Source organism: Musca autumnalis, unplaced genomic scaffold (genome assembly GCF_047663935.1).
Source record: "Musca autumnalis isolate F117 unplaced genomic scaffold, ASM4766393v1 scaffold_2, whole genome shotgun sequence".
NCBI classification, from domain to species: Eukaryota; Metazoa; Arthropoda; class Insecta; order Diptera; family Muscidae; genus Musca; species Musca autumnalis.
The window spans coordinates 111489741-111510821 of NW_027411755.1; the positions used below are offsets into that span (position 1 = coordinate 111489741).

General features: G+C 34.4%; 2 protein-coding genes across 5 annotated transcripts in view; both read left to right on the plus strand.

The window, feature by feature from the left end:
• The window catches only part of LOC141394486 (uncharacterized), a 54528-nt gene extending 38227 nt beyond the window's left edge, over window positions 1-16301 (plus strand). For all 4 annotated transcript variants that reach the window (XM_073968937.1, XM_073968938.1, XM_073968939.1 and 1 more), the window contains exons 3-9: window positions 3218-3259; window positions 3940-4491; window positions 4561-4949; window positions 5007-5106; window positions 7078-7170; window positions 8788-8868; window positions 15288-16301. In XM_073968937.1, the coding sequence (XP_073825038.1) occupies window positions 3218-3259; window positions 3940-4491; window positions 4561-4949; window positions 5007-5106; window positions 7078-7170; window positions 8788-8868; window positions 15288-15904 (1874 nt within the window). In that variant the 3' untranslated portion in view covers window positions 15905-16301. The remainder of the gene's footprint in view (window positions 1-3217; window positions 3260-3939; window positions 4492-4560; window positions 4950-5006; window positions 5107-7077; window positions 7171-8787; window positions 8869-15287) is intronic.
• LOC141394487 (embryonic polarity protein dorsal-like) lies at window positions 5117-7070 on the plus strand. Its single transcript, XM_073968942.1, has one exon. The coding sequence runs from the start codon at window positions 5157-5159 to the stop codon at window positions 6933-6935; it is 1779 nt and encodes a 592-aa protein (XP_073825043.1). The 5' UTR covers window positions 5117-5156; the 3' UTR covers window positions 6936-7070.
• Window positions 16302-21081: the final 4780 nt, after the last annotated feature.

Here is a 21081-nt window from a genome sequence, read left to right on the forward strand (position 1 = left end):
ATGAAAATTAAACAAAATGTACAAACATTTTGCTCAGCGGCAGAACAATTAATGAGAGAACATTTGCTTTTGGCGGTGAACAGCAGATGTGCGTGCATCGGCAAGTTTCCTAGTTTTTGACACTTCATATCGACACCTCCAAATAATAGTATGCTAAGTCTAAAAAGTGAGTTTTGCAGGAGAAGCTCTCAAAGTGTGGAATTTTTTTTTGAACTTCAGTACTATGCTAAGTCAATATTTGTTTATAACTTCTGTTCGGATTGACCGATCATAACCAAAATTTGACAGAATTTAAGTTAAAGGACGTTCGACACCTCCAAATAATAGTCTGCTAATTCTGAACAGTAAGTTTTGCAGGACAAGCTCCAAAAGTTTGGAAATTTCTTTGACCTTCAGTACTATGCTAAGTAAATATTTGTTTATAACTTCTGTTCGGATTGTCCGATTATTACCAAAATTTGACAGAATTTAAGTTAAAGGACGTTAAATATAAAAATGTAAAGAACTTGAAAACATGCTAAGTCGACTTAGCATACTATTGTTTGGAGGCGTCGATATGTCAAACTGAGAAAGTTAGGCAGATTGTGGTTGGATTGACCATCAGATAATTATGAAAATATTGCCATATATCGAGATTTTGTGATTTGTTTTTGTTTTATATAGTGAACAAAATCAAAATTGGCAATATACATTATAGATTTAAAAATAATATGTGCGCCACAAAAATTATTTGGTGCCTGCAAAAATAAAATTTTGCCCACCACCAGTTAAAAAATATTTTGTCTCTGCGTGTACCAAACTCCTGTTGTTGTAGAAAATTTTTGTTTGATAACAAAAATATTTCAAATATTTTAACAGAAGTTTGGTAGTAGTTCGAACGAATTTGTATTCGAATCGTCGTAGGTACCATTAAATATACCTTTTGAATAATGATACTTAAAAATGTACAATTAAATAATTTCTAATACGAACGGAATGGACAAAAATTCTGTTTTTATCACATTTTTATACATATGTATATTAAGTTTGTTTTTCTGTTTGTAACACATCGAATTAATCATTTGCGACCCTAAAAAGTATGTATATTCTGAATCAGGATAAAATTCTAAGACGATCTAGCCATGTCTGTCTGTCCGTCCGTCAGTCCGTCTGTTGTAATCACTCTAGCGTCCGCAATGATTTAGATAGAATGCTAAAATTTTGCACCCGAGTGCCTTTTTCCATAGGCAGGTCAAGTTCGAAGATGGTTAAATAGGTCCACGTTATATCCCACGTTATACCACCCGATTTAAGGTAGTTTGAGGATTTTATCTACATTTTTTGACCAAACTAGCAGAAATTTTACATAATTATGGACATCGGCCCACGTTTTATTGTAGCCCCATTAACGGTACCGACCGACCGATCAGAGTATTTCACGGTTGAGGGTATAAAAAGTACGGCCCGGCCGAACTTACCGCTTTTTTATTTGTTTGTGTTACCATGAACTTTTCGCTAACCAGCTATTTTTATGCTATTTTATGTTTGTCATATTCATATATCGATGTAATAACACCAGGAATGCGGAAAATTTTAAAAACTTCAAATATTAATTAGATAAACATGCACAAGATAAAGGCCAACAATTCTAAAATTTTGGTTCGTTTTCTTACTTTCTAATTTCATCTAAAACACAAGTAAGAACGGCGTTAAGTTCAGCCGGGCCGAACCTGTTATATCCTCCACCACAAGTTGTATTGAAGTAAAATGGAATAATTAGTTTCCTTTCGTGTATGAAGAAGACTTAATACTAAATTTCAGCAATTTCGGTAAAACAATGTAACGCACCGTTCTATGGGGGCTATTTCAAAACGTCGATCTATACCGACAAATTTCTGACGGAAAGTTTTTAGACTCAAAGAAGACTAAATACGAAATTTCCTATATTTCGATAAGAGAAAGTGGATAAAACTTAAAAAATACCGAAAATCACGAAGTATGCTTCTATGGGGATATAGGAAGACCTGGACCTATACTGATAATACTCTTCTGGAATATTTTATAACTCTTGGAAGACTAAATAACGAATTTCAGCCATTTCGGTGGGATATTGACGTCACAATCTTCAGTATTATGAAAATCGGGAGGTAGAGTTGTAAGGGGCCTATATCAAAACGTGGACCTATACCGACGAATTTTAGTCGGAAATGGGTCGATATGAAAGCGCGCACCTGTACAGACAAATTTCTGGCGAACAGTTTTATATCAAATTGAAGACTAAATACCAAATTTCAGCCATTTTTGTGGAATATTGAAGCCACAACCTTCAAAATACGAAAAAAGGGAGGTACCTTTCCATGGGGGCTATATGAAGGCGTGGACCTATACCGACAAATTTAAATGGGAAGTTTGAGTACCCCCATCGAAGTCTAAATACCAAATTTCATATATGAAGGCATAGACCGATACCGACAAAGTTCTGGGGGAAAGTTTTATACCACCCACGTAGACTAAGTACCAAATTTCAGCCATTTCGGTGTGATAATGAAGCTAAAACCTTCAAAATACCGAAAATCGGGAGGTAACATTCTATGGGGGCTATATGAAGGCGTGGACCGATACCGACAAAATTCATGGGGAAAGTTTTATACCCCTAAAGAGGATAATGAAGCTAAAACCTTAAAAATACCAAAAGTCGGGAGGTTCCGTTCTATGGGGGCTATATCAAAACGTGGACCGATATATCCCATTTTCAATACCAACCATCCTGCAAGTAATAAAAACTTCTGTACCAAATATTGACTCTCTATCTTTAAAATTGCTAGCTGTATCTTGATTTCAACAGACAGACAGACGGACATGGTTAAATCGACATAGAATTTTATGCTGATCAATAATATTTCGATGTGTTACAAACGGAATGAGAAATTTAGTTATACCCTCCATATGGTGGAGGGTATAATATAAACATATGTGTGTATATTTCATATGTATTTTGCAACATGGTGAATTTAAAACCGTTCCCCATTATGTTATAAATGTATAAGAATCTATTGTTAAGATGGTAACAATTTCATAAATTGATAAACAATGTTGAACCATTTTCACAATTTCATATAATATTCAAGGTGGCCAATTCCGGTTCGGAAGATGTTATGGAAACCACATTTAAAAGTTATCTCTAAATCACCATAACAGCAAATATTGACAGATTATCTTATTTTCTTGTTAATTTCAGATACTGGTTACCAACCGGAACAGGGAGACAGTGCTATTATAAGTAAGTAAAGACCTGAAAACTACCTAAAAACTTCATATTAGGCTTGGTTGGTTCAGAAAAGATAGCAAATATTGATTTCTAGAATTATATAGAGTTGTTGAAAAGTCTTACTTTGTACATTGCCGTTAAGTATAGTTAAGACTTGTTCATAGTCTAATTTGAAACTTTGATATTAAATGCAGAATTCATGGGCTAGTTACTGTTCCAATATTATAGAAATTTATGTTCAAATCATATTTCCTTGATTTGATATGGTCTGTTATAACTTCATTGATTGCACTGCAAAAATCTATTGCAAACAAATTAAAGTGGGTGCAAATTATACCTCTTTATTTTAGTTTGTACCTACATTTGCAAAGTCATTCACACAATTGTCTGTAAACAATAGAAAACTAATTCACACGGTTTGTGTAAAAACCCATACGCAAGATTTTAACTACCCTCGACTGTGATGTAAGGTCAGCGGTGGTGTGGAAAAAAACATATTTTCACATATATTGGATGGGTCCAATATATGTGATCTGTAATCTTTGATAATATTACTTTCAAATTAATCTGTTCTTTTCGAATTAACTAAAACCCATGAAAACCCCATAACGTGAAAACCAATGAAAATAAAGCCTCAGTCTCTTCATCCAAACAAAATGAATAATTACACCTACATTTCCATATATTTTCAGAAGATCTTCTACAAATGTTAGGAAACAACGACGCCGAAATTGCAACAAATCAAAATATACCATACATGCAACCAGTGGGTAGTCCTTGTTCCATGTCATCATCATCAGCATCTTCTTCACCCACATATACTAGCCAATCGCAAAGATCGCCGCAGCCCAACATTATCGAGGGCAATCCTTATATAAAGATCGTTGAGCAACCGCATCCCAAAGCTTTGCGTTTTCGCTATGTATGCGAAGGCCGTTCGGCGGGATCAGTACCCGGAATTAATTCGACACCGGAGAATAAAACATTTCCTACCATAGAAATAGTTGGTTACACGGGTAATGTGAAAATCGTAGTGTCCTGTGTTACAGCCAATGAGCCCTACCGACCACATCCGCACAAATTGGTTGGCAAGGAAGGATGTGAACGGGGCGTGTGCACCATGCGTCTTAAAGGACCACCGATGCGTGCTGTCTTCAGTAATTTGGGTATACAGTGCGTTAAGAAAAACGGTGTAAAGGAATCTCTCCAAGAGAGGGAGCGGATTAATGTTGACCCCTTTAAGAGTATGTGTATACAAATATTCGATATTGAATGCTTTCAACTATTCTAATCTTTCTCTTTATTTTTTTCAGCTAAATTTGCACACATGGACCAGCCTTCCACCATTGATCTAAATGTTGTACGACTTTGCTTTCAAGCATTTATACCGATTGGGCCGAAGAAGTACCACAAACTAAAGCCCGTGGTGACCGAGCCCATTTATGACAAAAAAAGCCAAAAAGAACTCGTTATATGTCGTCTTTGTAGCTATTCGGCTAAAGCCAGTGGTGGAGACACAATTATTCTGCTCTGCAAAGAACTACCCAAAGAGGAAGTCAAAATTCGGTTCTACGAAGAAAAGAATGGAAAAGTTATTTGGGAGGCGTACGGTGATTTTCAACAAACAGATATACACAAACAAACTGCAATAACTTTCAAGACTCCCCGTTATTGCTCTACAGATCTCGATAAGGGGGCCCAGGTAACAAACACCGTCAAAGGTTATTTATTTTCTATTAATTCGTGTGCGCTTTTACAGGTTTACATACAGCTTGTTCGTTTTTCCAACGAACCCGGCCATGAGCCAACGATTTGCGAAGCCAGTGATCCAGTGGAATTTGAATTTCGTGCAGATGTTGGTATGCATTCGTTTCCAAAGTTACAACGCAAGTTGAAACGCCGACAAGATATGGAAATTTTTCAACAAATTCTTTCATTGGACAGTGAAACTACAGCGACAAAGTATTCCGAGATATCTCTAAACCAAGATGAAGAAGATAATGACCTTGATAATGACAATTATACTGACGAGTCAACGACAAGTAGCAGCTCCACTAATCAGGGCCGTAGTTCTGCTACTTTAAATGAAACCGACGAATTGAGGAGACCTCTCGATAACATTGATGTCGACGTTGAGAAAGAAACGACGCAGGTTCAATACAGAAAATCAACTGGCCATCGCAAATATATAGAAGGACGTCGAAGTGTTAGCATGGACATAGCTTTTCCTGTACCTCGATTTAATTTAACTTCCACCGATGGTGGCACCCAAACGTCGACACCCATGGAAGAGATTTTACGCAGCACTGAATTGGGCAATATGCGTCAGTTAGGAGCGATAGATAAAATTACAGAGTGGATGAAATCAAACGAATTCGAACGAACTGACAGTTTGACAGTCGAGACAGGAGATAGTAATTCCTTAGGAGCAAAATCGAACAATGACGATCATATGAATACGACACTGATTGAGCAGGACATTGATTTAGACGAAACACCGGACTTGGACTTTCTATTCAGTCGCCAGAAAGATTTACAATGGGACAGTACGGCAGAAACTGACCATATCGACGACATACCATTACCCGTTAGGAATTTTTGCACTATGACTAATGAGTCCGATGATCAATTCGATGATTCGGCAACATATTCTAGTTTACAAATTGCATTTGAGAATCCTATACAAATTCCAGATGCATTCAATGGGACAACGTCCGAGATAAAATGTAAAGACAACCTCCCAAGACCATTAAACATTGCAACCACACCAGAAATAACTGTAGATGAAGCACAGCCAATTGCGACACCACCGTCTCCTCCACTACCTTTGCCACCGCGGACCCCATCGCCAGTACCGGAACAAATGCTACCACCGCTACCACCAAAACGCAAGCCATCTAAAGAATTGGATATAACATATAATTGTGATTTAGTTCGACAGGTTTGCGATGAATCAACTATAACGGAGGCACATGCTATAACTCCCAACATTAGTACTGAGAATGTATCTTCGGCATCCGGATGTGTGTCTGAAATATCTATAAAATCCCCGGAAGGAGAAGCCACCAAAGAGACAACAAACTCCCCGCCATCACCCAACAAAAGAATGGGATTCATATCCCGATTTTTCACCCGTAGAAAAAGCAAAGCAGAACCTGCAATTTCAAATAACAGCCAATGCACTTTTTCCCTGAACGATGCAATCCGCGGATCAGTACGTTCACTTATATCTTTGCAATTGGGTATAAATGAAAATACCAGTACCACCAAGAAATGTGGCAAACCTGTGGGTCGCAGTTCCAGCAGTGTGTCGGGCAAAAGTCCGGCACATAGTGAAGGTGATGATATAATTAATATTCCCCTAAAGGGTCCGCGAGCCACTAACAGAGCTAGTTACGCCTATGGCGACTCTAATAACGGACTGCTTGATCAGAGGAGCCTAAGTGTTTTACAGTTGTCTAATATTCCATTGGCAGATGGTAACTTAGAACTTGTAGGTATTGCGGACCAAGAAGGCATAAAACGATTGTCAGAAGCTAAATATAATATATGCCTACAGCCAAGTACACAAATAAGTGAAGTTGAACATTTTGCCCTCTACACAGTGACAAATACGTCAAAGGAACATGTTGCCCTGCCGCCGGAAGTGGATGAGGAGGTGGTGTCTGTAGTTGATAATCTAAAATAGAAGTTTATGTTTAATGTGTTCGGTAGTATTATATTTTTAATCCTAGTCATTTATATAAAATGGACCACAAAAATTAATCATAAAATGTGTCGTTGTTTTTGTTTTCGGTATTTATTTCACTTTGTATTTATTTTATTTTTAGGCCAAATCAAAAGAAAACCACCAAATGTTCGAGTCCTGCAGGAAATACTGCAATTTGATCAAATGTGTAACAATAATAGCAATAGTACAACTTGTAAGTTTTGTTTCTTAGTAATTTTAATTTTTTCTGTTGGTTTTAAGGGATTTTGGACATTTCCACAGAATTTATCATTGGTGAAGGGAATACGTTATAAATGCATCCATCTCTACTTAACAAATAACTGCATTAATTATATTCATTGTAATTGTGATTTATAATGGCACATTCATTCATTCATATAATTATTCAGATAGAATTAGTGAATCTTGAAATTTCGAACCACAGTTACCATCATAATGTTTTAAATTAAATATTCATCTGATTGAAATATTTTAAACTGCAACTTAAATGCCATCTTAAAATTATGTTGCTAACGTTTTGTCTGAACTCGTAATTAATTATCTTCATAAGCAATTAGATCTGATTTCTGGTATGATTCTTTGCATTTTAAATTTTTATTGAATTTCCTCTATATCTATACACATACATACATATCGCTCATTTACTCAAAGAGTGACACATTTCAAAAAATCAAGTTTCGAGAAAAACGCGTTTTAAGTTGGCGATTGAAATTTGACTTCCCAACTTAAAAAGATTATTACACAAAAACTAAAAGCACTACATGGACCATATTTTGCAGACAGCTAACTAGATATCAGTGCTAAATTTCTGTGCAAGATCAATCATGATTTGAAATGTTTTAGTGCTTCATAACCTCGAAAAACTTGTGTGTTGAATTATTGGTAACTCGTAGTAAATGAGCTGTAACTCGTCGAGTTTCAGAGATATCAGCATGCAAATTTGACACAAGATAAAGTAGAAATCGTAAAAAAAATAGAATTTGCTAACTCAGAGAACGCATTTTTTGATTTATGCCACTCTTTGAGTAAATGAGCGATATGTACAGGGTTTAGCCCTTATATCGTCCGATACGACCTACTTCGTTGAGAAAAAAGAGCTTAATTCATATTAAATAAAATAAGAGTGTAGTTTTTCGGAAATAGGTAAATTTTTAGGTAATAAACTCCAACATCAATTTATGTAAATAAATGTACTGAAAGAACAAACAACAAAATATAGTTTTACTTTTAATTGGACAACTGATTAAATTTCTAAAGTAGCCCCATAATAATTTCCGTTTAATTAATTTGGCTAAATTCATTACATATGAATTATCAAATCAGCCATTATGTGGAACTATATGCTGCATTTTATCCATTTTTCCAAAGTAGGTAGCCTTTATGTAGAGTCGCATGAATGTCGTAACAATTGTTAATTGTTTTAATGTCATCTAAAGTCTCGTACTGGCAAATTTACACCGGCAACTTTGTGAACTTTAGACATAAGACTTTAATGTTTGTTTCCAATGAGTATTCAATTTGGCAAATAAATAACAAATGTCTATTTAAATTATGGAAGTCATGATCCCGATGAATCCGCTATTGCAGACTATATTTTACATCTGTTAAAAAACTATATTAAATGTTGCTTTATAAACATCATTATCATAAATCTCGGACACATTAATCGTACTAATATCAGATGTATAAATATCTTCGTATATGTATGTGTGTATATTCTGCCACTAACCTTCTGTATCTAACCCACTTTATCCCAATTAATATTGCATGAAATACACTGTATTCGATGTTACATGTTAATTTCTTTTAGCTCCAACCCAAATGTGGAATATACCACTTCCCTCAACATCACCATCGGTCTCAACAGCTCCAGGAATTAAAACTGAACCTTGTAAGTATAACCTGACTCTAGGAACGAACAACTATTAAATATATCAAGGTCCATATATATTTGTTTTCAAAATACATTATTGTGAATCGAAATACATATGTACAAAGAAACTCAAATCGCAATAATGTAAAACCTATTTGGTTTATTGTTAAAATTAGTCTAGATAGCCAACCCGATGTACACCTTTTTCAGATGTAATTCGAAACATTCTATTTGTAATTCGTAACATTTCATTTGCAATTCGAGAATTCTATTTGTAATTCGTAACATTTCATTTGTAATTCGAATTATTCCATTTGTAATTCGAAATATTCCATTTGTAATATGAATTATTCTATTTGTAATTCGGATTATTCCATATGTAATTCGAATTATTCCTTTTGAAATTCGTATTATTCCATTTGTAATTCGAATGATTCCATTTAAAATTCGAATTATTCCATTTGCAATTCCAATTATTTCATTTGTAATTCGAATTATTCCATTTGTAATTCGAATATTTTAATTGAAATTACACTTGAAATCATTCGAATTACAAATGGAATAATTCGAATTACAAATGGAATAATTCGAATTTCAAATGGAATAATTCGAATTACAAATGGAATAATTCGAATTACAAATGGAATAATTCGAATTACAAATGGAATAATTCGAATTACAAATGGAATAATTCAAATTACAAATGGAATAATTCGAATTACAAATGGAATAATTCGAATTACAAATGGAATATTTCGAATTACAAATGAAATGTTACGAATTACAAATAGAATTCTCGAATTACAATTAAAATAATTCGAATTACATCTGAAAAAGGTGTAGACCTTGCTAAATATCTTATAGTATGTTTACATATAACCGGATTTAATAAACCAAACGGGTTTCAAATGGCAATTCCATTGCGTAAATCGCCAAATAAATCCTCATAAAGAAAAACAAAAAAATCTAAAAAATGTTTTTGAAACCGGTGCCAACCATAGCTCAAAAACGAATAGACCGATCATCATATATTTCGGTGAGCTTGTTAAATACATAAAAAGCTCGGCTTTAAGAGAGGCTGATTATTTTTAAAAATTTGTTCGCTCGATTTCTCAATAATAATTTTTTCGATAAAATCGAAATTTTTACAGTTATCGCCGAGTTCGAACGGCGCACAGTGTTGCCGTAGTGGACAAAAATAAAAAATGTGATGTTAACTTTTATATATGTTTATGTTTTTTTTTTTCTTACAGTAAACACATCCGATACAACGAATCTGAAAGAATTATGTCGATTTGTGCATCCATAATGAATTTATAGCTCTTTAAATATTAAAAATATTTCCCACATAATCTAAAGCGATAATCATATCAAAATTAGGCGACATTTAAAATAACTTTTTCTGAAAATGTTATTGATAATATTAAAAGATTTGGATGGGGATTTGATGAGTGGACTAAAAATATAAAATTTTAGTACAAAAAGTTGACATCAACTGCACATGGGCAGTGTACCGTTATCAAGAATTAAAAATGTAAATTTGATAAAAAATACAAATTCTTAATATTTAGTAAAGTAGATCTTTTGATTGCCACCTTGGCTCTTGATTTCCGTTAATTGGACATCTCTTCCGAAGCAAAATGTGCAAAGTCTTTCTGTCCATCCCTACAACCTTCTGAGATATATCAATATGAATGGTCAGTCTGACCATGTGCTGTTTCAGATGAAATAAAGAACTAATTAAAAATATTGCTAGTTTGTTAAAAAAACATGAAAAATGAGTTTTTTTGGTATGCACAACTAGGGATAACCCTTAATGATTCTATGAAACAAAATCGGGATTTATTTCTGAAGGGAAGAAAATTACATTTGGCGATGAATGTCCTTGGTGATTTCATTAGAAACCCAAAAGAAAGTCCCATTTTATTAAGACAAAAATAAAATTGGGCTGAACTAATTGACATAAACTAAGTTTTCCGTTGTCTCCGCGCAGATGTAACACCGTCCGACAGCCAAAATTACACCGGACTATGTACGTCTGAAACTATAGGAAAATGGAGTAAATGACACTTATGATTTTTCGTTTTCTCATCATGTTAACCTTTTAAAGGACATTAAAATTTCAAAGGACACATTTTTACAAAAGTATTTAAAATATTTGTACACATCGCACGATTCTGGTGTTGGTGTCATATTAAAGAGGAGAATGATGGCTTTATATAATTATTTTCATTTATTGTATTCAAGGATAAAGAGGACATCAAAAATGTCCTTGGAAAATTGAATACTAAAAAATCCTTTGAAAACCATCTTGCATTTTTTTTTCAAAAAAATTTATTAATTCGGTTTACATATGCGGCTACGAGAGTTTTTAGGTGTTTCGGTTGAATTCGCATTTAAACGAATTCAACAGTCACACTTTTTCTTGAGCTCAAGTCGTCATAAAATTGGGGAAGGGTTCTTTGTTTCAATACAAAGAACTAAGAGAAATGATGAGTCCAAGTGGCGTTGGACGAAACTAGTCTTCTCTGCCATCCCCAAAAGTAATCAATTTTAACTACATCCCACTTTAAACTTGTTGTTTTTAAATTTGAAAATAACAAATATGAGATTAAGCTTGACTTGCATACAAATAGTAAAAAAATATATGTTAATATCCTTCCCGAAATTTCAATATCCTAGCTTTGTAAGTTATTTTTTAATAAATATTTACATTAAATTCTTCAAAGAAAACAAAACATTTTCATTCATTGTGCGAAACGAACAAAATTAAAAAAATACGACCAAACCATATTCTGTCACCGCAGTATGATAGGAAACCTAAAATAAGAAGACACGAGTCCTGTCGTTTTAACTATATATAGAATAAAATGTTTTTTTTCTTTGAAGTATTTATGGCCTGTTTATCGAAGACGATTCGAATTCGTTCGATTTACTTTGATTGAAAATAAAACAATTCAAATATTTTTCAAAAATACCAGAAGTTTGGTAGTAGTTCGAATGAATTCGTATTCGAATCGTCTTAGTGAAACAGGCCATTAATAAAATAACTTATGTCGGGCATACACTATGGGCATGCAGGACAGCATTTGTAATAGTATTAGTAAATTTTGAAGTTTTTGTCAATGTATTTGGGAGTAGTTTTGGCAGGATTGAAATCAAAATAGTTTTGATTTTGTAAATGAACCCCTTTCAATCCGATGAATTTTGTTTATTTTCCAAGTAACCAACAAATAATTTTTGAAAACAACAAATATTATTTGTGAGGAAATTAAAAACTTGGGAAAACTTCAACCCAAAATCGAGTTCTGGAGGAAAATTCATCATTTTTGCAATATGGATTGAAGGAATGCCACACACTATTCAATCACACACGTACACAAGGGTTCATTTGGCAGTGCAGTTTGGCAGTATAGTGTATGCCCCGCATTGTACCGGGCATACACTATACTGTCAAACTGCACTGCCAAATGAACCCTTTGTGTACGTGTGTGATTGACTAGTGTGTGGCATCCCTTCAATCCAATTTCAAACAAATATATATTTTCCTCCAAAAATTCGATTTTGAGTTGAAATTTTCCAATTGTTTAATTTTATCACAAATAGAAGTTGTTGTTTTCAAAAATTATTTGCTTGTCACTTGGAAAATAAACAAAATTCATTCGATTGAAAGGGGTTCATTTTCAAAATCAAAATCATTTTGATTTCTATCCTGCATAAAATATTCACACATACATTGACAAATGTTTCAAAATTTACTAATACTATTACAAATGCTGTCGTGCATGCCCATAGTGTATGGGCCGCATTACAAAGCTAAGATATTGAAATATAATAAAATATATATTTTTTTTTAACAAAATTGAAGGATGTTTTCAAAGGATTTTTAGAATTTAATTTTTCATGGACATATTTATGTCCCTGTTATCCTTGAATGCAATAATTTATAATTATTATATTAAGTCATTTAATATAATATATATATGGTAACATGGGGCGCCTTCGCCACTGGGGCGGCTACGCCAGCGACGATTTTCTCGTAAAATATAAGTGCTAGAAAAAATCCGTTAAAGGCAAAATTGTGAGTTTAATGAAGATCTATCATCTCCCAAAAGTTGGTAGCTGTGTCATAGTTATGATAGCGGACGCACGCGGTTTTGTGTTTTCAGGGTGTTGGGAAAAATAATTATGGTGGCTATTTTTTGTGATATCTTCTTTTTCTTTAGTAATATCAAAGACATATTTTTTACCGTTAGAAGACAACTTCTGAAGAATACAAATCCCAATAATTCGCATGAAAAAGCAATTGCAAATGTCAATATATTAATATTATTCATAATATATAAGGAGTGGGGCGCATACGCCATGATAGTGCCGTGGTGGGTTAATGATAGAAATTGTTCATGTTTAGCATAAATTCTTTATACCATAGATATACCACATTATAATGTGAAGTTAAAATCGAATATTATCCTAAACGTATCTTGTTTTAGTTATATTATGATTTTTGTACCTAAATTCAAGGTACCTACTTCAATTAACTGCTAGAATCGGTTACTTTTTGTGAATTTTAAAATCATTTTTGATTATTTAATAGAAAACGTGTTCCTTTTTTGCATAATGGTGATATTTAAGGAAGATGTATGGTAAATTACAATTGTGTAGTCCATTGGAGAATATTCAATATCGATGGCGAAGCTGCCCCATGGGTGGGGAGGCTTCGCCACTTTTTAGACATTTTGTAAATTCTCAAAAATAATATATAAAAACAAAATTGTAACCATTTATATATCAAAACTCATAGTCAAGATATGTTAATATTTGTACCAAAAATAATATTTGAAAAAACTTTAACGGTGTCCGCATGAGAACATTTTGAAAAAAACGTGGCGAAGGCGCCCCATGTTACCATATATATATATATATATTTTTTGTTTTTTTTTTTTTTTTGAAAAATGTTGTCCTTTCAAATTTGAATGTCCTTTAAAAAATCAACAGGATGAGAAAACGAAAAATCTTAAGTACCATTTTACTCCATTTAGTTTGGTTCATGTGAAAATTGTCGGACGGTGTAGTAATAATCTCTTCTTGGCAATGTTACAGGTGTCGTTAAGTTTATTTGAGTGCTCGATTAATGCATTTTCACAATAGACTCTAGCGATAGTTTCTCCCTCCATCAGACCGTCAGCCCAAATAAATACTACGGGAGAATACAAGCTGAAAAAGTTGGACATATAATCGCTTGTGCGATTACTGTTAGCTGGAATTGAAACTGGAGTAGGATATCCAGAGGTTGGAGATCGAGGATTACGTTCAAAGCCTGAGCAGTGCTTTTCATTGTCCCGGAAATAGAATTGACACAAGCCTTTATACTCTTGATAGTTTTGAATATAGTTCCTTATTTCCAGACAAGTCCACCATAGGTTAAAATGCGCAGATCCAATAAGGATATTTAACACCAACCTATGAATTTGTATCTAAGTTCCCAACGTTTCCAATCGGAGTTATTTCAGAGTAGATTTTTAGCTTAAAGATAAAATTCCAATTCCAATGTTTAATAGTACGAGTTCCGTCTCTGGGTCTCTGGGTTCACTCCACTTCGAAAAAATTGGTAAAAGTTTACCACTTTTTAGTATTCCGACCTCAACAGCATAAGCCTCCATTTATTCATTAATTAAATACCGTAACTCAGAGTAGGAGTAAGGGAACTCCGCATTTCCCCGCTTTGCAGTTGTAGGCCACATTTACCTTTATCTCTACGTCAGGATTGTTAACACCGGTTCCGCAGGATTCTGAAGTATAGCTGAAACCCGCTAATCGTTCATTGAAATCTTGCGAGGCTAGTTAATCTTTCTATTAGATTGCTTTGCAGGTCACCATTAAGATCCATGCCACCCGAGGAAGTGAACCCCTGATAGTACATCCAGAGTTAACCCACGTACCGTCGCTCCGCTTAATACTACCTATCGATTTTTGAATCCTTAGATAGTATGTTGTGAAACCTGACCGCTTCATTTACTCCCTTATAGATCCACTAATGCTGACTCAGAATTTTTGCTTAGTTTTTCACTATACGTTCTCCTATGATTCCAATGGGAACTCTGTTTAACTCCCAGTGCAGTGATTTAGAAAAGTATCATCCAATTCGATGATCCAAGAAAAAAACACTTTTCAGATAAACTACAATTCTTAAAACATATTCGTCCATTTTGATGAAGCTTTTATCACTTACTTGGCTGGCTTTCTTGCTTAGGTTATTTCTGGCAGAAGACTAAAGGAAAGGGCAATCTGGTTCAATTTTGGCTCGGCAATACTTCATTTATCAGAAATGACTTAATCAAAAATTCCACACAAGGGCTTTGTCTAACGAGACCTTCTGATTTTTTGTTATTGAATTAATATATCAATCTAATAATTACTTTTAATTTTAATTTCAGTTCTATCACCCAATTATTATGGATCATATAGATCACCATACCAAATGTCACCATCACCACAACCAGCATCACCTGGTCTAATGAAGACACCTAGTGCTGAAAGTCAGACACAGATGTGTAATTCATATAATCAAATCCAGATTAACTGCAACAACACCCAAGCCACTCCACTTGCTAATAACAACAACAACGGCAACCCGTTTCAAAATAATCACAATAATTTTTCCACTACAAATCAATTAACAACAATGTCCACCTCTCCGTCTAATCCCTTTTACAATCCTACAAGTGGTGGCAGTATTACTCCAATCTACCCCAACGCCAATAACAATGGAAATCTATGCAATACCTTACAGTTTCAAAATTTGACAAACATGAGCACAGCTAACAACTTTCATACAACGACAACAGTTGCCTCCACCCTCAACATCGTTGACAATCATCATCAGTTCCAGTATCAGGAATATCAACAAACGCTTTTTCAACAGACACCGCAAATGGATGATACAAACCAACCAACAGTAACTTTGGACGCCCTTCTTCAAATTGATAGTGATAAATTTGTCAACATCAATTCGGAAGAATTACGTCTTTCCAATATGTCAATTTCCACCTAAAATAAAAATCTCATTTTTACCCATATATGAGCAAAGGCCTTTTAATACGAAATCGAAGCAATAACTACAAGGCCATATGTAGTGTCAACACAAAGGAACTCCCAAATATGTGTGGATCCAAACCCCAGTGACCAAATAAGGATGTTCGATTTTAATAAATATGAATCTCATTTTTGTTGATATTTTAGTGTACGAAAATCAAATCTAAGTTTAAAATGTAAGTTAACTGCACTGACACATTCCTTAGTTTTGCACAAATTTAAGCATAGGTTTAAAAATGTACCGCTGTAATTTTTGTGAAAAGTGATAAAATTGTATATATGTACGTACTATGTTGTTAGTTTTATCGATAATATTACAAACTAAAACTGAAAAAAAATAAAAATATATACGAGTATTTTATAATATTATTTATTTTCTGGCGCTAACATGGTACAACAAAAAGGTATTTAAGATAATTATTTGTAAAATATATTCAAAATCTATTGTAATGAAAATTGTTAGTAACATGCTCGATGTAGAGGATAATGTTTGTATATACATAGCTTTTTAAATATGGCCACAGCCTCAAAATACGTACCTTAAATCGGTTCGTTACATCGGGTTTATACCAACACAAAAAACCGTTCCCGTACACAAAAAAGTTGTAAAATGTTCACTTCGCTTTAAACAAAAATGGCGCTAAATGGCGCTCTCTTTAAAAACTTTTTACTACAAATTTGAGCGTGTAAAAAATAATAACATGATTGCCGGCGTCTGATTGGCTGGAACGTTGACATTGACATTTGTTCCAGCTTTTTCGAAGTTTTTTTTTCAATTTTTGCGTTCCCGTACTTTTTGAAAAAACTTTTGTGTGAAAACAATTTTTCTTTCTTTCTCTCTTTTACAAATTTTACTATTAAAAAGTACGGGAACAAAGCTCAAGTTTTACACTCATTTTGTGGCAGCAAAGCGAATTTCGCACTTAACTTTAGTTTTTTTACAAGCAAAAATGTGACAGTTATCCGATTCGCCCACCTGCCAAAAATTGTCTCTTAAATGTAATGTTCAGCTTAACATTTCATGAGATCCGAAAACTATGTTGGAAAGGAATGCTGGAAATATCAAACGTATAATCAAACAACATTCCTTATTTTGCAGCAGTTTATAAAAACAAAAGTTCAATTAATTAACAATTATTATCTTAATATTTGCTTCCACATCTTAATTCACTTTCACATGTGTCAAAGAAAATGAGGTTAACTTTTTCTTTGTATTGTTGCAACAACCTGCAGAAGAAACTAATTTTCGGTTCAATAATTTTAATAATTCTCTCCGTACGTGTTTACAATGTTGTGTTTGATCTAATAAGAGGTTTAATCAAGATATTTAGGATAGTTAAGCTCGTAGAAAGAGTTCCTACAAACTTATCACCATTGCCTTTTTGTGAGTGTATGATTAACTAAACCACCCAATAGAAATTGGATCGTTGATGACATTTTCGTCGACGAATCGTTGACCAAATTTTATAAATTGTCATGTACGACAAAATGTTAAAAAAAGCGTGCTATGAAATGATTGTTCACATATTGATTCAAATATAAAATTTTCATCTTGTAATAATTTAAGATAATAAAATCTTCTCAGTGGTGCTTAGGCTAAACTCATTGGCAGACACGCAGATGTTAAACGTAATTCTAAAGGTTTTGTAACCAACATTCTTTGAAACGGAGTTGCATGTAATATTTGCCTTTTTAAGCACCGCATATCAGAATTCTTCCTTCTAGCACTGATTGGTTGTTCAGATGTTAATAATACAACGAAAGGTCCAGGATGATGATCCGGATACAGGAGGTTCTTATTTTCATAAGATTTGGTATTTCTGGGGGTTTCCTAATTCGTGACATCAACATCCCAATCATCAACATTGGTAGAAAAGGCATTACTGCTTTGTGGTTTGCTGGTTGAATCTGTGTCTGTAGATTTCAGAAGAGTTGGTGGTTTTAGTAGAGTTGGAGGTTTGATTGATACTGCAGGTGGGAACACTTGACTATCAGTAATAGGTTTTGTTTTTTGATCATTTTTAAATTTTTTGAAGTCAGGAGGCTTGGAGGAATATCCTCCTCTTCCATAACGGTATTTAATTTTTATGCACTATACACCAAAATGCAATTCATGAAAAAACAAGTAAAAACGGCGCTATGTAAGTGAAGCCAAGTTTTTTGAAAAACAACAACATGGCTGACGCATTAAAGCCCTCGGCAGATACGGTCCGTTTAGTGACACGTTGGGACATGCGTTGTCCCAAAACAGTTAAATTATGTTTAACTTTAATGCGCCAGCCATGTTGTTGATTTTCAAAAAACTTGGCATCACTTACACATTTTTCATGTGGTTGTTGTAGCGCGACGCTCAACGCACCGTATGTGCCGAGGGCTTTAATGCGTCAGCCATGTTGTTGTTTTTCAAAAAACTTGGCTTCACTTACACTTTTTTCATGTGGTTGTTGTACCGCGACGCTCAACGCATCGTATGTGCCGAGCGCTTAACTGTTTTGGGACAACGCGTGTCTCAACGTGTCACTAAACGGACCGTATGTGCCGAGGGCTTTAAGCGCGGTCCCAAAACAGTTAAATTATTGGTCTGTTCCTTTACTTTTGAAAATGGTAAAACCGGCAAAAGTAGCAAAAGTTGCAAACTGCTCCCATATGAATTGTATGGTGTCTGAAGTAAAGGAACGCTTTTCGAGTAAAAAGTGGTAAAACTTTAAGATTCTTGAACGTAAAGGAACAGAGCTTATGTTTAACTTTAATGCGTCAGCCATGTTGTTGTTTTTCAAAAAACTTGGCATCACTTACACTTTTTTCATGTGGTTGTTGTAGCGCGACGCTCAACGCACCGTATGTGCCGAGGGCTTTAATGCGTCAGCCATGTTGTTGTTTTTCAAAAAACTTGGCTTCACTTACACTTTTTTCATGTGGTTGTTGTACCGCGACGCTCAACGCATCGTATGTGCCGAGCGCTTAACTGTTTTGGGACAACGCGTGTCTCAACGTGTCACTAAACGGACCGTATGTGCCGAGGGCTTTAAGCGCGGTCCCAAAACAGTTAAATTATTGGTCTGTTCCTTTACTTTTGAAAATGGTAAAACCGGCAAAAGTAGCAAAAGTTGCAAACTGCTCCCATATGAATTGTATGGTGTCTGAAGTAAAGGAACGCTTTTCGAGTAAAAAGTGGTAAAACTTTAAGATTCTTGAACGTAAAGGAACAGAGCTTATGTTTAACTTTAATGCGTCAGCCATGTTGTTGTTTTTCAAAAAACTTGGCATCACTTACACTTTTTTCATGTGGTTGTTGTAGCGCGACGCTCAACGCATCGTTTGTGACGAGCGCTTAAGTGTTTTTAGAGTGTTTTAAAGTGGCAAATTTAAAAAAAAATAAAAATAGAATTCCGTTTGCAAAATCAAAAGTGGTTTCATTCAGAAAAATTCTTCGTTTTTCGTTTTTCGAAGAAGCAAAATACAGAATTAATTCCACTTTCGATCGGAATTCGTTTCTGTGACATGTCTGTATATACAATTTTTTGGATTTCATACAGGATTGATAACTATTTATACCCTACACCACTATGTGGGGAGGGTATTATAAGTTGGTTTTGTCCAAAAAGTTTGTAACGCATCGAAATAATGGTCGTAGACCCATACTTATATATACCAAAATGAATGTCTCGACGAGCTGAGTCGATCTGGCTATGTGTGTCCGTCCATCCGTCTAACAGGCATGTCACAGAATCCGATCGGAATGGTTGCAATTCCGAAATTTCATTTCGATCGTTTTTGTCTTAGCTTCTTTAGATTCCGATCGATTTTGTGAAGTCAAAAAACTTAATTATTTATTTTAAATGTGAAATTAAATGTAAATTTGTTAACGAAACAACATTTTAATTATTTCTAAGTGTTTTTAGAGTGTTTTAAATTGGCAGATTTAAACAAAAAAAAAAAATAAATAAATTCCGTTTGCAAAATCAAAAGTGGTTTCATTCCGAAAAATTCTTCGTTTTTCGTTTTCTGAAGAATCTAAATACGGAATCAATTCCACTTTCGATCGGAATTCGTTTCTGTGACATGCCTGTAAACCTTGTAATCACGCTACAGGTCGCAATTTTGATCGGATCGTCACGAAATTTTCGGTGTTGATGGGGGTCCCGGAGGGGAAGAAGCCTATTGATTTTGGTGATGGTCGGATAATATTTAGGGGTCGAAATGGGCAAAAAATTTATGTGGGTAAAAAGACAATGTTTTTTCCAAAGCGAATATCTCAGCTTCTGTATGGGGTATACCAAAAGCAAAACCTGACCATGAAAGTAGAAAATATCACCTTCTAAGAATGTAAAGTAGGTTGTCGTAGGTGGTCAAACAACGAAGATATCACAATAGTTGCTAATAGAACCCAATTTTTCATTTTTGCGATTTTAATAATAATGAAGAATATCACACCTTCGGTTCGGGACCATCTAAAAGCAAAGCCTGACTAAGAAAGTAGAAAATCCCATCTTTAAAATTATGCAAAGTAGGTTGGCGTAGGTGGTCAAATAATAGAGATATCGCAATAGTCGGTAATACATCCCTTTTTTCCACTTTTTCTGCAATCACACTACAGGTCAGAATTTTGATCGGATCATCACGAAGCTTTCTCATAAAGATAGAAGCATATTGATGTTGGTAATGTCGATAGTAGTCAAATATAAAATTAAATATTAATTATTTTGGTTCAGTTCGCCTTAAGTCATTTGGTATAAAAGCCGGATAGGTGAAAACTTTCGTATCTCCCTAAAAGAAATGTTTTCGAGGGAAAAGATTACGCACAGAGGTAGTGGTGTAGGGTATCACATAGTCGGCCCCGTACCGACTATAGCCTTTTCTCACTTGTTTTATTAATACAGAATGAGGGTTGAAAGTAGTTTTGCTAGTTTTTACCACGATAACTGTGACATTGGAACGCCAAAGATTCGAACTGTCCAGCCATGCATCATAGAGACAAAGACTTTCACTTCTAAACTCTCCACATTGATCTGCTGAATTGTACAAGGATGCAAATATAATACACAGTTGTTGATTATATTTACTAGTAGTTCTACTATCCACAAGCTTTAATTTCAAAGTTACTTATATCAACGCAGCCAAGAATAAAAGAAATTG

Excerpts from the sequence above, each read along its gene's own strand:
- LOC141394487 (XM_073968942.1), top strand. The coding sequence starts at position 5,157 with ATGGAAATTTTTCAACAAATTCTTTCATTGGACAGTGAAACTACAGCG.